Source organism: Vulpes lagopus, chromosome 3, assembly GCF_018345385.1.
Source record: "Vulpes lagopus strain Blue_001 chromosome 3, ASM1834538v1, whole genome shotgun sequence".
Lineage (NCBI taxonomy): Eukaryota > Metazoa > Chordata > Mammalia > Carnivora > Canidae > Vulpes > Vulpes lagopus.
The window spans coordinates 96,766,319-96,785,952 of NC_054826.1; the positions used below are offsets into that span (position 1 = coordinate 96,766,319).

At 50.3% G+C, this 19,634-nt stretch overlaps 1 protein-coding gene across 7 annotated transcripts in view; it reads right to left on the reverse strand.

Moving 5' to 3' along the window:
* Window positions 1-14,775, reverse strand: part of CUX1 (cut like homeobox 1) — a 363,660-nt gene extending 348,885 nt beyond the window's left edge. For 3 of the 7 annotated variants that reach the window (XM_041747109.1, XM_041747106.1, XM_041747105.1), the window contains exon 1: window positions 12,985-13,701. In XM_041747109.1, the coding sequence (XP_041603043.1) occupies window positions 12,985-13,314 (330 nt within the window). In that variant the 5' untranslated portion in view covers window positions 13,315-13,701. Of the gene's footprint in view, window positions 1-12,984; window positions 13,702-14,418 lie in introns of those variants that run through there. The other 4 variants (XM_041747112.1, XM_041747108.1, XM_041747111.1 and 1 more) reach the window with 3 other exon arrangements.
* Window positions 14,776-19,634: the final 4,859 nt, after the last annotated feature.

Below are 19,634 nucleotides of genomic sequence, written 5' to 3' on the forward strand. Positions count from 1 at the left end.
CACCATCGTGCCCCACCCCCACCAAAATGTAAAACCAGTTGTACACTCAAATGTTTTCAGGTCACACTATCCCTTATAAAATAGAAATCTGTAAGATTTTTAGACATCCTAAAGGCCCTAACCCAAATAACAGTCTCTGCAGAAGCTTCTGAGAGCAGGGGCTCCTTGGCTAGTGCAGTCCACTCCATGCACCCTTGGAATATGCTAGAGGAGGAATATGCTAGAAAACTCAGAGACGTAAAGATCAGCTTCTGGAAAAATGCCCTAAGCCTCTCAAACAACAGGCATCTCACAGAAACAGCACGCTGGCCACTGATGCCACACGCAGGCGCCTCTGTTTCAAGTCCATTCCGAGAAGCCTCCTCAGAAGAACAGCTCGATGGCAGGTGTGTCTGGAGTAAGGAAGGGCAAGCAGGCAGCTGTGCTGGGACAGGGTGGAAGGGCCTGACCACTCCATCCCTGTGAGAACACTGCATCCCCCCAACCGGAGGAGATGTGGGTGCTGTAGGGGCGGTGGTCAACTCAGGTGAATATTTCTTAGCTCAACCCTCCTCCTCCTCCTAACACAAAATAAAACCACCACCTTGTGCTAAGTGGAGGTAGACTTTCTGGGAAGCCCACGAACACAGAGCTGCTGTCCTGGTGTCTGAGGCTCAGTTTACTGGTCCCAGAAGCCCTGCACATCGGCCACCTGGAAATAACACCACATAGGAACCTTTTTAAACCTGCTCCCAACTTTCCTGTTCGCCCCAAGGTGGTTCTCACACCATTTCTTTTCTCTGTAAACTGTCTTAGCCTCTCCTTGACACTTCCCATTCCCTGTGGGAGCAGCCTCCCTCCCGCATCCCACAAAAAAATGGAAGAATATCACAACAGGGCTGTCAGCTTCCTTCTGGCACCCCAAACTTACGAGTGACTCCTCCTTTTCAACCTGCAAAGAAGTTCAAGCCTTTGCATCCCAAAACAACCCTCCCACACGCCATCACCCGCCCTCCCTGCAATGCCCACGCGTCTCGCACCTCGCCTTGTCCCAGGGACCTGCTCCGGGAGAGGTGGCACTGGAAGGCACCTGGGGCAACCAGCAAGGCAGCTGGCCTGTCCCCGGGGTGCAGGTGGCTTGGATGCTGCACAGAAGTGGCTGTCCTGTGAGCCAGCAGGCACAAACCCCCACCAGTACCTACCTGCCTGACTTGCCACCAGGTATCACGCTATAATTAGTCATTGTAATTGAAGCTGAACGTAATTAATTACATAATTTCAAAGTGTTCAAGTTTAATTCCATTAAAATTACATCACGAAACTGGGGAATTACAAAGGATTACTGACAAAAAAGCAAATAGGGATGAATAAAGAAAAGAAACTCCAAGCTGACTCCCTGCACATCGAGTCACGCCCAGTGCTCAAGTACAGGGCAGTCACCCCACCTGCTTTTAATAAACTCCCAGGGCCTAGCCAGGCAGCAGTGTGCAAGGACCAGCGCCAGGTGACACCAGCCTGCTGGACGCTCAGGGTCAAACAGACCCAGAAGGCCACTCCCTCCCTGCCCTGCTCCCCGTCCCCTCCCCACACTCTGCTGAAGCCTCAAGCACAAGTGGCCCCTTCTGAGCCACAGCCACTACAACCCTGTCACCCTGCCCTAAAACACCAGGGCCTGGGCTCCTCCCTCCTGCACGCAGGCTGTATCTCTCTCCTGTCCCGCCCCATCTCTCTCCAGGACTATGCCTTCCACACACCCCTCCCCAGGGCTGGTCTCAGCGGCTTCTCCCTCCTCACTCTGGTCAGCCCCTCATATGGCTCAGTGGGGCTTTGCACTAAGGTCCTGCTCTGTCTGCTCAAGGCTGGGGTCACTGACAATATGTAATTTACGTATCCCTTATGTTTACTTTCAGTCCCCTGCTAGAATGTAAATTCCTTGAATGCAGGGGTTTCCCTGCTGTTCTGGTCATTAGAACACTGTGCTAGAACAGTGCATGGCTCATAGGAGATGAAATAAGCCAATGGAGCAAGATGGCCAAGGACTGTCTTTCCAGGCCCCCGCCCTTATAACCTGACCCCTGGGGACCCTGTGTGTCCTACAGTTCTCTGACCAGCTGAGCCTGGGGCTTACTCCTCCTGGCACCCCAGGGGTGATCTGGAACCACAGAGACACTCTTGATAAATGAATGGCCCCAACAGTCTAAGAGAAAAATGAGTCACTGCCGACAACTTCACTCACATATGCTGCATTATTTCCAAGACCACTGCACCGTTTTCTATTTTTTAAATTTATAACTTTGTTATAAAAGAAACTATCATCAAAAAAAAAAAAAAAATAAGACATTCAAAAAACGTCATCTGAATCCAGAGTAGACTAAGAGCTCTTTTTCCATGATAATTCCCTGAAGGAGTAGATCTGGCCAGGGTTCTTCTTTCGGGACAGATGCCCACCTACAGACCCCCCTACAAAGCCAGGCTCTAGCTGATGGCGCCCCAACATTGCCTCCAATGTGTAACTGCAGACAGAACCCCATGCTGTCAGGTGATGATGCTTGGATTTGAATCCAGTATCACTGCAGTGCCTAAAACAACTGGACTCCTGGGGGCTATGCAAGAGGGGATTTTGTCCCGGCCACCACACGAGTGAAATACAAATATTAGACTCTAACAGGGGATCCCTGGGTGGCGCAGCGGTTTGGCGCCTGCCTTTGGCCCAGGGCGCGATCCTGGAGACCCGGGATCAAGTCCCACATCGGGCTCCCGGTGCATGGAGCCTGCTTCTCCCTCTGCCTGTGTCTCTGCCTCTCTCTCTCTCTCTCTCTTTCTCTCTCTGTGACTATCATAAATTAAAAAAAAAAAAAATAGACTCTAACAGAAAATTGCTCCCCGGCACCAGCTTCAGGCCCCGTGTCTCAGAGAAAAGCCCTGCTTAGAGTCGCACTCTCCAACTCGCTGCAGCTGGACAGGGGGTATACTGCCTCTCCTGTGCCAGCTCCTTCTCTCCCTCCTTCCCATGAGCACCCTCTCTCCTGCCTACCATTTCCCCAAAGCCCTTCTGACACATTTGTTGTCTGCACAGATGGGACAAGGAGGACAGCAGGGGGCACAGAAAAGAGGGATGCTTTCAGCTCAAGGCTGTCGCTACACCCCAATTATCACATAACGTTTGCTGATGGGAACGCTCCTTGCCCAGCAAAGGATGATCTGATTACCTTCTCTGGGGAGTTCTATTGCTATGAATGGACTCTGAAGTCTCGAGGCTGGGGGAGGCACTAGGAAACTTTTCAAATCCAGCAGGGTCTCAACCAGAAGGTGTCCACCCACTGAGGTCAACCCAAGTACCTGCATGCCCACCTCACAGGCTTCATTTCCATCTCCAGCTGCTCATTAGATGACTTCCCCACACCCAGGCTCGTCTCGCATAGTCCCACGGACAGGGGCCCCGCTCCTGAATCTGCCCACAGCCTCGGCACAAGGACCCCACCGCTTCTCTGGAGCCAGTCTCGTGAGCAGCAGGGATCAGCAGGAAAGCCATGGACCAAGGAGGCTCTCTGGCTTCCCACCTACCAGCCGGATCCTCTCTCCTCCCCAGGGCTGTTATGTGGATGACAGGAAAGAACTCAAGGCCCCAAAACGCTCCTGCTCATGGTCAGTACTTGGGAGATGACAGCTGTTAATGTATACTTTTTTAAAAAAAAGAAGAAGAAGAAGAAGAGTTTAAGCCTCCACCTTGTCACCAGTGGCCATGAAACCAGGTATAAGATGTGCAGTCTACTATGAGCAAAGCAATACAGTACTTCTCTTCCCTTTCCATTGAAACATCCCAGCAGTCCTAGTTCCAGGACTGAGGCAGTTAACACTCAGCGGGGGTCCCCCAATAAAGATTACTTCTCTGGCCCTCCCCACCTCAAACGATGCCAGCCTCTCAAGTACCAACTGCCACACAGACAAATCCTCCACTAGCTTCAACCCCCAGGAGTCAAGTTCTCATCTACTTTTACACCAACCTCTCTACTGATCTCCTCCGCTCCTTCTCTCCTGGGCTCAGCACCTGAATTCCCACCAGACTCCCCAATCCCACGGATCCTGCCAGGAGCTCACCCTCTTCCCGGGGCCTGGGATGGCACCTCTCCCTCCTCCCCATCCCTGTGGACTCAGGTCCCGCCCCTCCCATCAGCCACCCAGGCTGGCCCCTGGGGTCTGTGGCTCCTCTTAGCTGCCCCTGGCAACCCTCACTTCCCCAAATCCATGCATATGCTTATGCGGCCAGACAGTGACGTCACCTCCACAAAAATATCCTAGGTACTTTCTTTGTAAATGAAGAAGCAGAGAAAGCATGCAGGCTATGAAGGCCACTGCTCTGAAGGGGGCCTGGCCCAGGGCCTTTGCCTCCCCTTACGCCAGGCCTGCAGGGCAGCCTCTGCGGGCTGAGCACATGGAAGATGTTTCTCCGGTGCTGCCACCCAGACCTTCATGCCTCTTGCTGCTAGCTTTCTCTTGCGTTGCTTGGGCTCTAATCATTACAAAACGCACTTTCCCCGTTCTTAGGGGGAAGTTTCCTCCCATTCAGGCTCTGGGCAGAGTCAAAGAATAAATCTCTATCAAAGAATTGTTCTGGCTAATTCTATTTTTTAAAATGTGGATTTTTTTTTAATATTTCACGTGCCACAAATACGATTACATATGTTTTAACCACTGTACATGCAGCTTTACAAAGATGGAATTCAGTAAGTGGAAATAAATAAGAAATGCATGTTCTATCAGTATATATATCTATCATTAACTCTCAAAACACACCCATTTTTATATAACTTACCTGCCTTGCACAATCCTAAAAAGAATTCCGTCTGAACTCTTAAGTGAACTAGCTGAATGAGCCTTAAATCAGAATATCTGGGGATCCCTGGGTGGCGCAGGGGTTTGGCGCCTGCCTTTGGCCCAGGGCGCGATCCCGAGACCCGGGATCCTGGAGACCCGATCCAAGTCCCGGTACATGGAGCCTGCTTCTCCCTCTGCCTATGTCTCTGCCTCTGTGTGTGTGTGACTATCATAAATAAATAAAAATTAAAATAAACAAACAAACAAATAAAAATCCAAATATCTGGGACTGCCCCCTTAAAAGAGGACGGCAATTCTCTTGCAGCGGGACTCGCTGGGTGCTCTGGCACAGAGCTGTATCAAACAGCAGGTACAAGACAATGTAAGGTGGAGAACAAGAGCGTGAGTGCTCAAGGACAGCCAGAAGTTATGGTGGATGCTATGTGGGGTCCAGAAAAGGTACCAGACCTCAGAGATCACCAGCCACCCCCAACCATACTGCTGGAATGCCCTCTCTCCCACAAATTCTCAGGTGCACAGAATTCAGCCAAGGCCTTCTCTCTGCTCCGGGGTGAGGGGAGGGGAGGCGCTTTCCCCAATTTTGGACTCCCTTCCTCTGCAACCCTCCAACAACTCCTGGCGCATGGCTCCATCATGGCTAAAGTCCAGCTGCCCACGCCCCCAGGGTGGCAAATGCTGCTCTTCCAGCCTGCATCACCAGCACCTGGTACCCAGACACTCCTGCAGCATTGGGCCAGAATGAAGGAAGGAAGTGCATGAAATAAGATGTGATACTCAGACGTGCAGAGGAAGGATGAGAGCATTCCCCCAAACTGAGCATGAATCTGGGATCCTTCTAAGTGGGGCAAAAGGTTTAGGTAAGGTACGGCCAAACATGAGGAACTCATCTGCTGGCATAAGGAAAGCAGTCTCCATTCTGCACCCAAGTGAGCCACTGCAGGAGTTTAAGGAGAGAGAACAGCATGGTTGGATCAATGGTTTGGGAAGATATAATCTGGCAGCCACATCTATAATGGATTATGACCTGTTTCAAACAGACACTTTTGGAACAAGTCAAGGCTACATGCTCAGTTCTCCTGTGCTAGAAAGATCTGGCTCTCTCTCTCTCTCTCTTTTTTTTTTTTTTTTTTTTTGATCTGGCTCTCTCATACAACAAGCAGCCCCCAAAACTAACTACATACGAGCACGCGCGTGCACACACAGATTTATTAAAGTATCCGTGCAACATAAAATGACTATAATTACAGACCAACACAGAGCAAAGTAAAACAATCGCAAACCACTTCTCACTCCCCTGACAGTGACACTTAAGCCACAACTGGCAATACCCTTCCTCTCCCAATCCCATGCCAATGCTGACAAATCTGAACAGGGGGGACAGAGCGACCCCCTCTGGGTGACCAGCTCCAGGTACCAACTTCCTGACCGCTTAGTACTGCTCTCCAGGCCCTTGGTGCTCACTTGCCCCCCCTCCCCCCCAGCTCCCCTGCAACTGTGAGGTCTGTGGCAGACCAAGTCACCTGGATGGGGGCCTTGGAGCAGCCTGGGTTTCCCATCTGTCTCCTGGGTCCCCCACATGCCTACAGAACCGAAGCATTGACCCCAAATCTGACCTTGGTACCCCCCCTTGGCTGAATGCTGTGGCAGCACATGATGTTATGTAAGCAAGGAACCATGGCACAGCTGAAATGAAGGGATTCCAGTGAATTGTTTCCATGAATGCTCCTGAAATCATAGTTTTCTGTTTCAAAATCATACGACTTATAACATCTCTGCCATATGAACAAGAAGGGAAGTTGGAAATTGAAGTAAGGCTACTCAAAATTTTAGTTGTAATTTCTGTGTTCAGTGACTCAAAACCTTTCCCCTTTAAAAGGTCTGTGTTCTATGGGCAGTTGCTATCTACACGCTTAGCAAGGGCAGAGCAGAACAATGTGAATCAGAAATAATTCACTGTACGCAGAATCGCGTGGGTTCAAGTTCTAGGTCAACTACCATGGTGAGACACAGCAAATAAAGGACATGTTTCACCATTATCTGCCACACCTTTCAGAACGAGGCAAAAATGGTGATAGGAGCAACAGAATGTTCCTATTTTCAGGGGAAGGAAAAAAAGTCTTTTCCAAAACTAATCAGAAGAATTAAATGCACAATTCCCTCCAGCAAGAATTTTATTTTTAATTTTCATTTACATAGTCTCTTTCTTCCAAGAATCTCAAAATAATGGAGCGCCACAAATACTTACAAAGAAAAAAAAAAGAAAACAACAGTTGTCACAACACAGGAGGGGTAGGCTTGGCAGGGCAGGGGCTCAGAAGAGGGGCAAGGAATGGCAGGCAGCGGCGACAGGTGCTCGGGGCTGACGGCGCCCAGACTGAGGGCGGCGCCTTCGAGGCCCTTCCTTACCATGGGCCCAGGAGCCTTGAGCCTTGCAAACCCCTATGAGGTCATTTCTTAGCATTCATCAAGTTACTCTGACCTCAACAGCGATTTCTACCCTAAAAAGAGGGAGGGAAACTAGCAATCAACCAAAGACCTTCACAAGTCTAAAATATAAACAGAATCAAGATGCCTAAAAGGACCTCCTACCCTTTTTGGTCTGAAAAAAACATAAGACAATATGAGAAAATAAAACATTCAAATTGTATTGGGGGAAGAACTAACATAAGAGAGACTTTTAAGAGGAAACTAGGAAGAAGCTTTTAAGCTAGTTGTTTGTGTTGTTGTTGTTTTTTTTTTCCAGTTGAGTGGACAGGATCCAAATGTCTTACATTTAGCAAAAAGCTGTCAACACCCAAATAAAATCTTAATGACAGTCAGAATGGCATTCCATTTCTTGCAATTTCACAATGTTCACTTAAGAAAGAGCAAATTTGTCAATTTGTTCTTCCCTTAACCAAACTCGGAATACCTAGTAACCATACATAACTTTTTAAAAAACGTTAACTCCTTTAACATATTGACTAAACACCGCCAAATACAAAGATGTCTTTAAGAAAACAAGCCCCATGCTGGTACGCTCAGGATAATGCTAAGACAGAACAAGCTTCAGAGTAAGTTCTGGTAATTTCTTCAACATTAACTTCATAAATCACAGTCAAAAGCATTGAGGGTTTCAATTGTCAGCTGAGTGGGCCCTGCTGTGGCCTCTTGGGCTTTATAAAGGTATGGGCCAACTCATTTTCACAAATGCTTCCATGAAAGGAAGCAAGATCTGTTCAGTTCCCTGTGAATCTCCTACCTGGCTATTTTTCCCAGATGCTTTGTGGTGCCGGATAAACTCGTGGGAGCAATGAACACTCCCAACCTCACTCCTTCTCCAGCCACCTGTCTGATGGGGTTCCTGAGGATGGGGCCCCTGGGGGGGGGGGGCTCCCTCTAGGTGGGAATCGTACTAGCCAAATCTGAGGAACTTCCCAGGCTGCCCATGGCCCAGTGCTCTAATAAACACAAAATTTCTGCCAACTGCCCTGGGCTTCCTGCAGCAAGAAAGAATCTTCAGATTCAAATGAAGAAAATGACAAGATTTATTTCGTGCACTAACATCATCCTCTCAGAATTTAATTACAGCAAGAATGAGAATTATTTTTATTAGAGAGTTGTTTACTTTTAGAAGGAAAGGTCCTTGATGGGTTTTGCAACAAATTAGATGTCTTTCAGAAACCCGTTTGCCCTCGTTATGTTTTTTAACTGTGTCATATCATGTGAATAGGGTGGCACTGTGTACTTTTATAAAAAATCTAAGGTGCTTCAAAGCTGCTTCTGCTATGGGTCCCCCCCTTAATCCCAGGTAACTTCCTGTAGGAATACACACACTCCCCATCCCCACCCCCGGCCTAGCCAGACACCACCTTCCTCTACCCACTTTTTCAGAATATAGCTGACATGAGGGATGATTACAGCTCAGCAAATCCAAAACTGTGACAGGAGCAACAGCTCAATACAAATCTTAGCTGTCCTCTTCAATAAAATCAACACCCAAACACCAACCAAAACCTGGTTCTTAAACATACAGCAAAACCAGCGATTTAGCTGGCTTTGAAAACTAGAATAAGAAAAATGGCTGAGATAATTCAGAGCCTTACCGCTGACACTTTGCTAAAATATCTCCAACTCAGTTTGGCTTTTTTTTTTTTTTGGGGGGGGGGGCTACATAAGTTTATATCCCTAAATGTAGAGTTTTTAAGAAAAGTAATTTCTCTCTGAATTCTAAATCATTATCAGGGTATAATAAAATGTATCCAAATGCTCATGTCAATAAATTTTTTTTAAAGATTATATTTATTTATTCATGATAGACGTAGAGAGAGAGAGAGAGAGAGGCAGAGACACAGGCAGAGGGAGAAGCAGGCTCCATGCCGGGAGCCTGACGCGGGACTCGATCCCGGGACTCCAGGATTGCGCCCTGGGCCAAAGGCAGGCGCTAAACGGCTGTGCCACCCAGGGATCCCCAATAAATGTTTTTTAAATCAGAAATCACAAGTGAATTCATAACTCCTTCACCATAAATGCTACATAACACAGATACTAAATCAGTTGTCTAATTATGCCATTAAAGTTCCTTTTTCACCACATAATCTGCACACACATAGTTCTCTTGGGTGTCCAGACATACACAGGCATCTAGTTCCTAAAATGCCCAGCACGACTGGAACGTCCAGGTAAACAGTAGTGGGGCACAATGAGAGGTCATGGGGCCCCTCTTCAAACAGCTTCAACAAAACAAATGGCCATAAGTAAAAAGTGTCTCTGTGCTTTGCTATAATAAGATTCAAACACAGGATTCCAAGAATTCCACCTGTTTCCAATTAGATACCAGAATTGCTTGAGTGTTTAAACTACATTCACTTGCTACTTATACAAAACAATTCTTCCGGGTTTTTTGAACGTTTTAAGTATGTTAAAATAAGATTAAGGGTCTGGTTTAAACAATCAGAGCAGGGGAATTTCAGTTGAAACCAAAACTATCTCTCCACAGCCATAATGCAGAGCTTCAGACAAAACAATAGAACAAGATAACCAATTTCTATCTTTGACGATTACTTGTAAAAATCAGAACTTTCATAGGAAAAGCAATTATATATATACATTTTTATACATTAAGTGACCATAAATAGGTTTTTAAAAGTAATTTCTATAATGTAGGATCCTATGTATTAAAGTGATGTTTAAGCAGGGTTTGTGGTACAGGACATCAGGTACACCTGTCTTTTAAGTTTGTGAAATTTACATGCCAGAAGTGTGAACTGTGTAAAAACGAAGCACAGGTAGGAATTTGGCCTAGCTCCATAGGATTTCTCACGTGATGAATTTCTTTTTTAAAATATGCCAGCTTCCCTCTAACAAATTTGTCCTTCCTTCATTTCACTGAGGATGTTCCTTGTGCTTTATAAATGAGCTGAAACGAGTATAGATTTTTCTACTTGGAGCCTTGTTTTCTCTCCCAAGAAGGGCTGTGAGCACAGCCCCTGGAGCAGTCTGGATTGTTGACTGCTACAGGTGGGGGGCAAAGGGGGGGGGAACAACACTGATCAGAAAGCACTGACTACCCCTTCTGCACAGCTCCTGTAAAACCCCTGCTGGGTTTGTTTTAATTGTATGTAACAGGGCCAGAGACTTTTTCAATTGCCATTAAAGATCTCAGGCTCCATAGGCTGCTCCCCAGACAGCATTTTTAAGATTAGCTCAGTGGGCTAGGAGAGAGTAATTCCTAAGAGGACTGGCAATTTGTCCCCTTGCCCTTCCAACTTCCTCATGTAGCTAACTACTGTCAAGAGCTAAGTGAAACTGAGGAAAAGCCTCCCCACCCCCTAAGGGGGGGGGACTCCACCACCCAACTGCATCAGAAACTCTTGCATAATAACCCCATCCCTCCACTGCCTTGCACCTTTCGAACAAAACAAAACAAAACAAAACAAAAAAAACTACACATAGTTTCACATGGAGAAAAAACCTTTAATCCACTGACAGTGAAGTGACCCCCTCCCACACCCAATCTCGAAGACACCGATATTAAAAGAACCAAGGAAACAAAGACAGCAGCTGTGTAGAACTCCTTGATGATTTGTTTCCTCCGTATTTTCTAAAGGGTACAAGACGGGATACATATTGTAATCAAAATGATCTACTTCTGGGGAATACTGCCGTAACAGGAAAACACAAAATAAAACCTATCAGAGAAATGGGACTTTCGGCAAAACCGGAATTATTTTCTGATTTTGAAAAAGAGGATAATGTTTCAAGGTTACTTTTGCAGAGACTCCTTAAAGGGGGAGTCTTCCCCCTTTCCCCTCTTCCCTCCCTCTTCCCTTCCCCCAAAGGGAAGCCAGTCACTGGCAGGCCCCATTCCCCAAAAGCTTCGCTCACAGAGTTACATGAACTTGTTTTAGAAACTGTTCTCTTAAAAAAAATAAATAAAAATAAAAATAAAAATAAAAATAAAAAAAAGAAACTGTTCTCTTTTCAAATATGTATTTAAAAGGCAAATTTATACAATGGTGTTTTTCTTGTAACAAAAAAAAAAAAGTCTGGTTTTTACAAGTCTGGGATAGGACAAAAACTTGTCCAACTAGTCTTAGCAACACCAAAGCACTGACACTTCCATACCACAAGCCTTTGGGACTGCAAAGGAAACGAAATAGAGCTCAATCTTTAGAAGCTCTCTTCCTGGGCACTCAGTCCACATCCCAAGGAGCTTCAAGACCAAGCAGAGGGATGAGAACTCAGGCCCGGCTCACTGAGGGTGTAGTAGAGGCATGGGAGGGGCACACTGTCTTGTCTCAAGCAAACCAGGGTTAAGTGTCCAACCTGGGTCTGAGTCTAGCTGAGATCTGCCCTCAGGTGGCAGGGCCATAGCCTGAGCTGGCTCTGCAGGCAACCCGATCTCTGGGTCAGGGGTTGTGGAAAGATGAGAAGAGTCTGAAACTAATGAATTCTCTCCTCTCAAACTGCAGTCTCATTGGCTCACTTACTACTTACTGTCTGTGGGAACAGAGATGACGTTAAACTGGATACCAACTCAAACGGCCTCTTCAGGGCCCAGAGAAAAGAATGAGTTTAGCCTTATACTTGAACTTTGGCATTCCATAGTCAAATAAAGTTTCTCAAACCTGTGATGGAGCAGGAAATCATCTGGGGCCCAATCTTTATCTCCCACCCAAAGCCGACGGATGCTCTGTACAGAGGACGATAGTGATGCTCACTAACCTAATTTTCTTTTTCGAGATCAACACCTTAACGTTCGTTGACAAAGACTGACAAGAAAACTTCCAACCCAGTTCTGTAAGTCACAGTATTAAACATCCTCATGATATCCTCAAGTAGCTGATCACCCACAGGTTCGTGGTGTCAGAGAGTTCCTAAAAACCTAATACCGCTCTGGAAACCAAATCCATCTCCCATGGAGTTTTGCCAAGATGCTTAAAAAATAAACCTCGCCAATGTTCAGCTACATGTCCACTTAAGAAGCCAAGAAGAAAAAAAAAAAATTAAGGTTTGTCTCTTCAAAACTCCACAACGGGTTTTACAGTAAGCACAGGAATTAAATTATGGTAAAAGGGAGCTATTTTTACTAAAACAGGGTAGACCAATTTATCAAAAATGCCATTCGGCTGTGTTCATTACATTCAGGAATCTAATTTACACAATAGACACTTTGGAGTAATCTATTTTAGTCAATAAATACTCAAACTCCTTTAAGCTTTAATCTTATCGGAAATGCATATTTCACATAGTCTTCTTCCTAGTTAAGCGAGAAATTTGAAGAAATTTCATAACGACTATGAGTCTGCTTTACCGTTCTTACGTAGGCAGAAACAGAAAACAAGCATGTACAATTAAAGTTGTCGGACTCCACTGACAGACGTTTCAATGCAATCCGCTTCGTTTCCTACAAGGCTGCATCTGGAGTTCATCTGCCTCCCTCCTGACTTAAAGTATCCCGGGTCGCCGTCACCAGTCCTCCGGGTTGGGAAAGTTCGGTCAAGTTTGCCTTCCCGCACCCGGCGGGGTTGGACGCCGCGGCGGTCCCCAAGGGACGCTGGGCGCTCCCCGGAGCACCGGCCGCCCTGGGCCCCGGCCAGCCGCAGACCAACCTGCCCTCCCGCCGCCCGCGGCGCTCCCGGGGCGGGGGGGGGGGGGGGGGGGGCTCCCGGACCGCACGCCGCTCACCTTCAACTTGGCTCCGGCTACGCACAACATCCACCTGGCAGAGTCCCGGGGCTGTCCGGGCGCCGCGAGCGCGGAGCCGGCAGGTTCGGGGCGAAGCCCGGGGCAGCGCGGCTCCTCCGGGTGGGGGGCGGCCGGCAGGGACGCGCCCCCCGGGCACCGCGGCGGCGCGGGCGCCGGACGGGGAGTCCCCGCGCGATCCCCCCGTGACGCTCCGGGGTCGGGGCGCGGACCACGGCCCGGCACGCCACAGTCCCGGGGGGCCCCCGGGGCTCTGCTTTCGAGAACCCGACCCGAGGAGGCATTTCGGAGGGGACCGGCCGCGCGCTCCATTGCGCCCGAGGCCCCCGCGGGGAGGGCCGGGGGCCAGCGCGGAGCCTGCGCGCGGGGAAAGTTGCTGCCCTCCGCCCGCAGCGGCTCCCGCCGGGCGCTCCGACCCACGGGCTCCGCGCGCTGGGTGCCTGCCGCCCCCCGCGAGTTTCCCCTCAGCGCCCTGCCGGGGTCTCCCGCCGCGGAGAGGCCGGTCCGCGCCTCCCGGGCAGGCACACAAAAGAGCGGGGCGGCCGCGGGTGGCCCCGGGGCGCCCGCCCGGACGTAAACAAACCCCGGGGTCCGCTCGGGGAGCCGGGCGCCGGGCGCGGGAGCGGCGGCGCGGCCCCGGCCGGCTGACAGCCCCGCGCGGCGGCCGGGGCCGGGGCCGGGGCCGGGGCGCGCGGCCGCCCGGCCGCCTGCCCGCCTGCCCGGCCACCCGCCCGCCTGGCCGGAGCCGGGCCGCGCCGCCGCCGCCGCCGCCGCCGGTGGCCGCTCTGACCCTCCCCCGAGCCGGCGGCACCACAGCGCCACCAGCCCCAGCTCCGCCGCGCCGGCGGCAGTGGCGGCGGCGGCTCCTCCTGGAGAGGCAGGCGCTTCACCCCCCACAGCAACTCCCCACAAACTTTCCCCGGGAATACGGTGGGCCGGGGGCGCGGGGCGCGCGGCCGGGCGCCGTCCCCGGGCCGCAGCCCCCTCCCCGCGCAGCGCCCGCCGCCGCGGCCGCCCGCCGCCGCCCGCTCCCCGCTCGCGCGCGCACCCCGCGGGCCGCCGGGGCCGCCCCCTCCCCGGTCCCGCGGCGGCGGCGGCGGCGGCGGCGCAGGGCCGGGGGGGCGCCCGGGGTGGGGGCCGACACCGGGGGCAGCGGTGGCGGCGGCGGCTCCCGGCGCCATCTTGGGCTGATCGATGAATTGAACAAAGAGGATCAATTTCTGATCAAGCGAGTTATCAATGGGGGCCGGGGAGCGAGAGGGACTTGTCCCCGACTCGGCCCCGCTTTCCCCGGCACCCCCCTCCTCCCCGCCGCCGCGGCCCCCCGGCGGCCGGGCAGCCCGGAGCCCCGGGGGAGGCCGCGACCGCCCGCAGCCCCCACCCCCGGGCGAGAGGCCGAGCGAGCAGAAGCCTGACCTGCAGCTGCTGTAAATCAAAGCGCTTCCAATATTGAAACATCGATCCCACATTGGCCGCCATCTTGAGACATATTGAGACGGAGTGAGAGGCTGATAGAGAGGGGGCTGGAGTTCAGGAGCCGCCAGGAGGCAGCAGGCGGGCGGCGCCAAAACCCGGCCTGGAGCCGGCCGCCGCCGCCGCCACGGAGGACGCGGACTCCTCCTCACGGCGCCGCCGCAGCCATGGCGAGCCCGAGCAGGAGCCGGAGTCTGAGCCCGAGGGCGCGGCGGTAGCCGCGGGGCCTGGCGCGCGCGGCCCCGGCGCCCTGCCCCTCCCCCCGCGCCCGGGGCCCGGCCCGCGACCCCCGCCCCTCCCGGGCCCCCGGCCCCCCGGCCCCCGGCCCCCGGCCCCGGCGGGCGGCGGGCGGCGGCCCGGCCCCGAGGGGGCGCTGGAGGGCGGCGGGAGGGGCGCCGGGGCCCCCGCGGGAGGCCCGGGGCCCGGCTCACCTGGGGCGTGCTTCGCGGGGCGGGGGCGGGGGTGGGGAACCCGGGGGTCGCGGGCGGCCCGCCGCGGGCGACCGCCACCCCTCCGGGACCTCCGGCCGGGGGCTTTCGGCCGTGTCCGGGCGGGCGCCGGAGCCGCGCCGCTTTCGCTCGCCCTCCAGCCGGCGCCGAACCGCCGCGACCACCTGCCCGAGCCCCGGCCCCGCGCGTGTGCCCGGCGAGCCGGCTAGCGGCCGCCGCACGCCCACCGCCCCGGGCCCCCGCGGGACTCGGGCCGAGCCTGCCGGGGACGGCGTTTCCAGCTGGGGGGAGTGGAGTTGGGGCGAGACCAGCCCTGACCCTCCTGCCGCTGCACCCGTTAACGCCCGGAGCGGTGGCAGCGCGGCCCCCGCGACGCCCCGAGGCGCCCCGCGATCCCGGCGGCCGGGGCCGCGCCGCCCCCTCCGCCCGAGCTGCGCCCGCCTAGGCCGAGGCAGGAAAAGCCCCGGCGGGCACGGTTGTGTATCCCCCCGCACCGCGGCAGCGGAACAGCCCTGGAAACTTCCTGTAGTTCAGACACTTGGGTTTGCACTCCTTTTGGTGCAGAAACTTGGAACGAGTGGGTAACGCTTCTTACAGAAAGCGTGGTCCCTGGTGTACAGAACTGCTAAAATTCAAACCCGAGAGTCAATTCGCTTTGGATTTCTTTTTTTCGCAGAAACCTGGCAAAAGTACACGTTTTATGAGCGTCATCTTTCATTGATTATACACACGTGTGAGTTGGACTTTCCAGTAGGAATACTGTCCTCTTCCTCTCTCCCGCACTCCAGTTGACGCGTCATCAGTTAAACCCCCAAATTCCTTAATCTTGAAAATTATATGTAAATAAAATTCGTATGGAATACAAAATAAAGCATGTAAGTGGGATATAACTGCTTTTCGAACCGAGCGCGAGGGCTTAGCGCTCATCAAGGGGGCGAATGGAGCCTTCTGGAGTGGAAAGGACTGGAAACGAAAGGCCACGGGAGTAGAAGACACACGTGCCCCCCAGGTCTCGCGCTGCACACCAGCCGTCTCGGTGTGCTCAGCGCGCGGCTCCTGAAGTCGGCCGGGGGGTTCCCTCCGCGTCCCGGCCTCGCAGCCCCAACCGGCAGAAGGGGCAGGAAGCAGGTGGTGGGAGAGCGCCGGGCAGGAGCCGGGCGGGGGTGCGGGGGGCGCCGCGAGCCTCGGCCCCTCCCCCCGATGCTGTGACGCCGGGCAGGGCAGTGGCGACCTCGGGAACGCCGAGGACCGCCTTGGTGTGGGGCGCCCGAGCCCGCGCGCGCAGTCGCCAGGCGGCCGCACTGCAGCTCCGACCGCGCCGCCCGGTAGAGGGCAGCGGCGCCCCGACACTCGCGTCCTCGGGTCCCCGCGCACGTGCCCACCCGCGCGCCCCGCGCCTGGCCACGCCCTGTCCCGGAGCCAGGCCCCAGGCGGGAAACTGCACTGCCACCTCTGGGGATTCCTGTCCCGACAAGATGCCACATCCTTAACGATTCCCCCCCCCCCCCGTATCCTACTCTTGGGGGTACGTCTGCGCTCGCCTCCTCTATGTGCGGTGGCAGGCAGGCAAAACCTCGGAATTGCCCTAAAGGGGGCTAGACAAATAAAATGTGCAAGGGCTTAAAAAATAAAAAATAAATAAAAAAACCGCTCCCGTGGGGAAGGCTCAAGGAAGGATCAGGGAAATGGTTTGGATTTGGTGCAGATGTTCTCAATCTAATTATCGTGTCGATCCCCTGGGTTTGAAACAAAAAAAAAGTGAAATATATATGACCTGTGTAATACTCCAGAAGTACATCTGGTTGGAATTCAGGGTTCTGAATCCACTGCAATATTTTAGAAATAAATTTGATGAGTATTAGATACCCCTGTTACATTTCTGGTTGTATTTACACTATTTGCATGCTAACTTGGCCAGGAGAGAAACAATACATTGACTGGCCCAGAGGTCAAGCTCTATTTAAATAACATTTGGATGTCTTCTACCAAAGTTTTGCGTTATACAAGGCTTCTTGCTCTCCTGGGGAGGAAAGGGAGGGTTGGGATAACTTTGCCAACACCACAAAATGTTACCACTTTAAAATGGCATTCAAAATAAACCACTGATCAAAAATTATCTTAGCAGAGTGAAGTAATCATCAGGGACCTATAAAAGCATATTTAATTTTTCTTGAGTGGAGACATAGGATCAGAATAAATTATGTCTATTTCTAAAGACTATTTTCTTCGGGTTTTCTTTTTTTTCAGCTTGACTTTGTCTTAGCATTGTGGAAGATTAGGAGGACTTGCTGACATCCAAACATAGTAGATCTACTAAATTGTATTCTGTATAAAATATTCAGAAAATGGAAAGGCTTTAGGACTTAGATCTCCATTAGGACCCACAAAGACAATAAGATAATGACTAGACCCCCCCCCCCAAAAAAAAAAAGTATGAGACAGGTTAGCAAGCAACTGGCCCAGAACAGAAAAGCATTTTGACTAAAAGTCATTTTATTACAATGGAGCCGAAGGAAAACAATACAGAAGCATTCTTCTCACTTTTTGACGTTCAGGCTCTCCTTTTCGGGAAGGAAAGCTCACACTTCCCAAGTTTGTGACTAATTCTCCATCCCCAGCTTTCAAAAATCAAGCCCCAAATAATCAGGTGGGGACAGCGGGGCTGGGGAGAGTGGGTAGTAACCAATCAATGTTTGTTGCTGACACCTTTAAAAGAAATAGAGCTTAGCACCAAATAAGGCAACTAACAACTGGAATCTAGGTCCAGAATTCCTAAGTTTCTTTTCTGACCTATTTGGTTTCGCCTCTGAAAAATACAGTAGCCAGTACTGGGGGTGTGATAACATTAATGGATATAACTTACCAAAAATGGTTAAAGCACTTTTAGAAATTTCCATTTTCCTACTCTCCTGACCTCTACACACAGTTGATTAAATCCTAAGGTGAAAATTGGCAAATTCTCTAAAATACCATATGGGTTGATCATGACTAAATTGGTCCTCTTTGGTACCCCCAAAGAAAGGAAAATAATATTGCCTTGTTTTCTAAAGACTCTGGGATAGTAGTTGTTCTGATACATGTCACCTAATTTTTTGAAGGAATTAACCGTCAAAAAATTCTTCCAAAATGAAAAATGTCTCACAATGTAGAGTATTATTAAAAAAAAATACTTTCTCTCACAAGAGTCTTTATGTTCTGAGATCTTATTTATAATGGACTCATAAAATGAAGTTTCACCTAGAAACTTTATCTCCAGAAAAAGTTGGAAAATGATCTAAACTCTACAGATAATGAAAATATTCAGAGATCTCATGTGATATGCTTGAAAAGAAAACTAAAGAGATTCATTCCGAAACTTTACTACACTTATTGAATATTTTTGCATCAGAATTAGTACTGTTTTTGAAGGGTGTTCAACAAGAAACAGTTAAGCAGAGACAAGACATGATGCTTAACGTTTACATCATAATTTATTCACAAACATAAATACGTGCTTACTTTGTAGTACATGGGTAAAAATGAATCATGCTCCTAATAAGTCGTAAGAGAATCTCAATTTTACAAAGATAGAAGGTGAAAATTAAATCAAGGTATTCATTCACGTCGACTGAATTTGTAAATGTTTTAAATTTAGGAAAATCTAAGGCCAGACAGAAGTTTTGAGACACTTTAAATTTGAAGAGGCCTTTTCCTTAAATCAAAAGAGTATGAATAACAGAAGGAAATTACTTTGTCTTCCTTTTGTCTTTGGCGACTGCCTTCCAGAACAATTTGGCATGGACTACTGGAATAAATAAAAGGAAGATTCCATATTCTTTTTTTTTTTTTTCTTTTGGGAGCTCAAAAAAACCAAACTACTTTTAATTGTTTTGTTTTTTTAATAATACTTTATGTTAATTATTTCTAAGTATGCTATTCACCCTACTATGTAAATACCCACCAAATAAAAGTACACATTTTGCTACATGTAATTACATGCATAGTACATAATTCATCTCTATCCGCCAAATGTATGTGTAGTTATATAATTGTACCAAGAACCTGCCAAACTTGTAAGAACAAACTATAATGATTTCTAAGCAGTAGGGCTCTCCTCTTCACCACCCCTATCAGCCTCTGTCTGGTGACAGCATTCTCTCAGTCTCCAAGACCCTTTTAGAAATCTTCAAAGACTTCATTTCTGGCCCACCATTTAACTTTGCCTTACACTTCTGGACAGCATATGTCCATGCCACTAGCTCTAGGTATCTTTCTGCACCTCTAATGATTACATTCTGCTCTCCTCCGCTCTTAAACAAGAAAGCTAGAAGCTGAAGCCTTCGAATGGAGCTCAGTCTTGCAGTTGGAAATACATCGAGCTTCACAGACTCAAATGCTCACTGCTTTGGGACTCCCAAGCCCCAAGGAAGGACCTGGGGCTTCCCATCACCCAACAGTTTCTGCCAACTGCACCCCTCCCCTGCCAGAGTCTCTTTTTACCGAACTTCTGTTCTAATATAAATTTTCTTGAATTTTTGAGATTATTAGAATATCACAGCTCATTTTCCCCCTTCTTGCCTCTGCCTCCTCGTGAGATGCCCGTATTCATGGGGTGTTACTTATTTCCTGTGCACTATGGAAACAAATGCCCTCCTACATGATGCTCTCACTGATGTCATTGCTGAATCACTAGAAATTAATAGTGTACATTGACAGTAGCTTGAAAGGGCT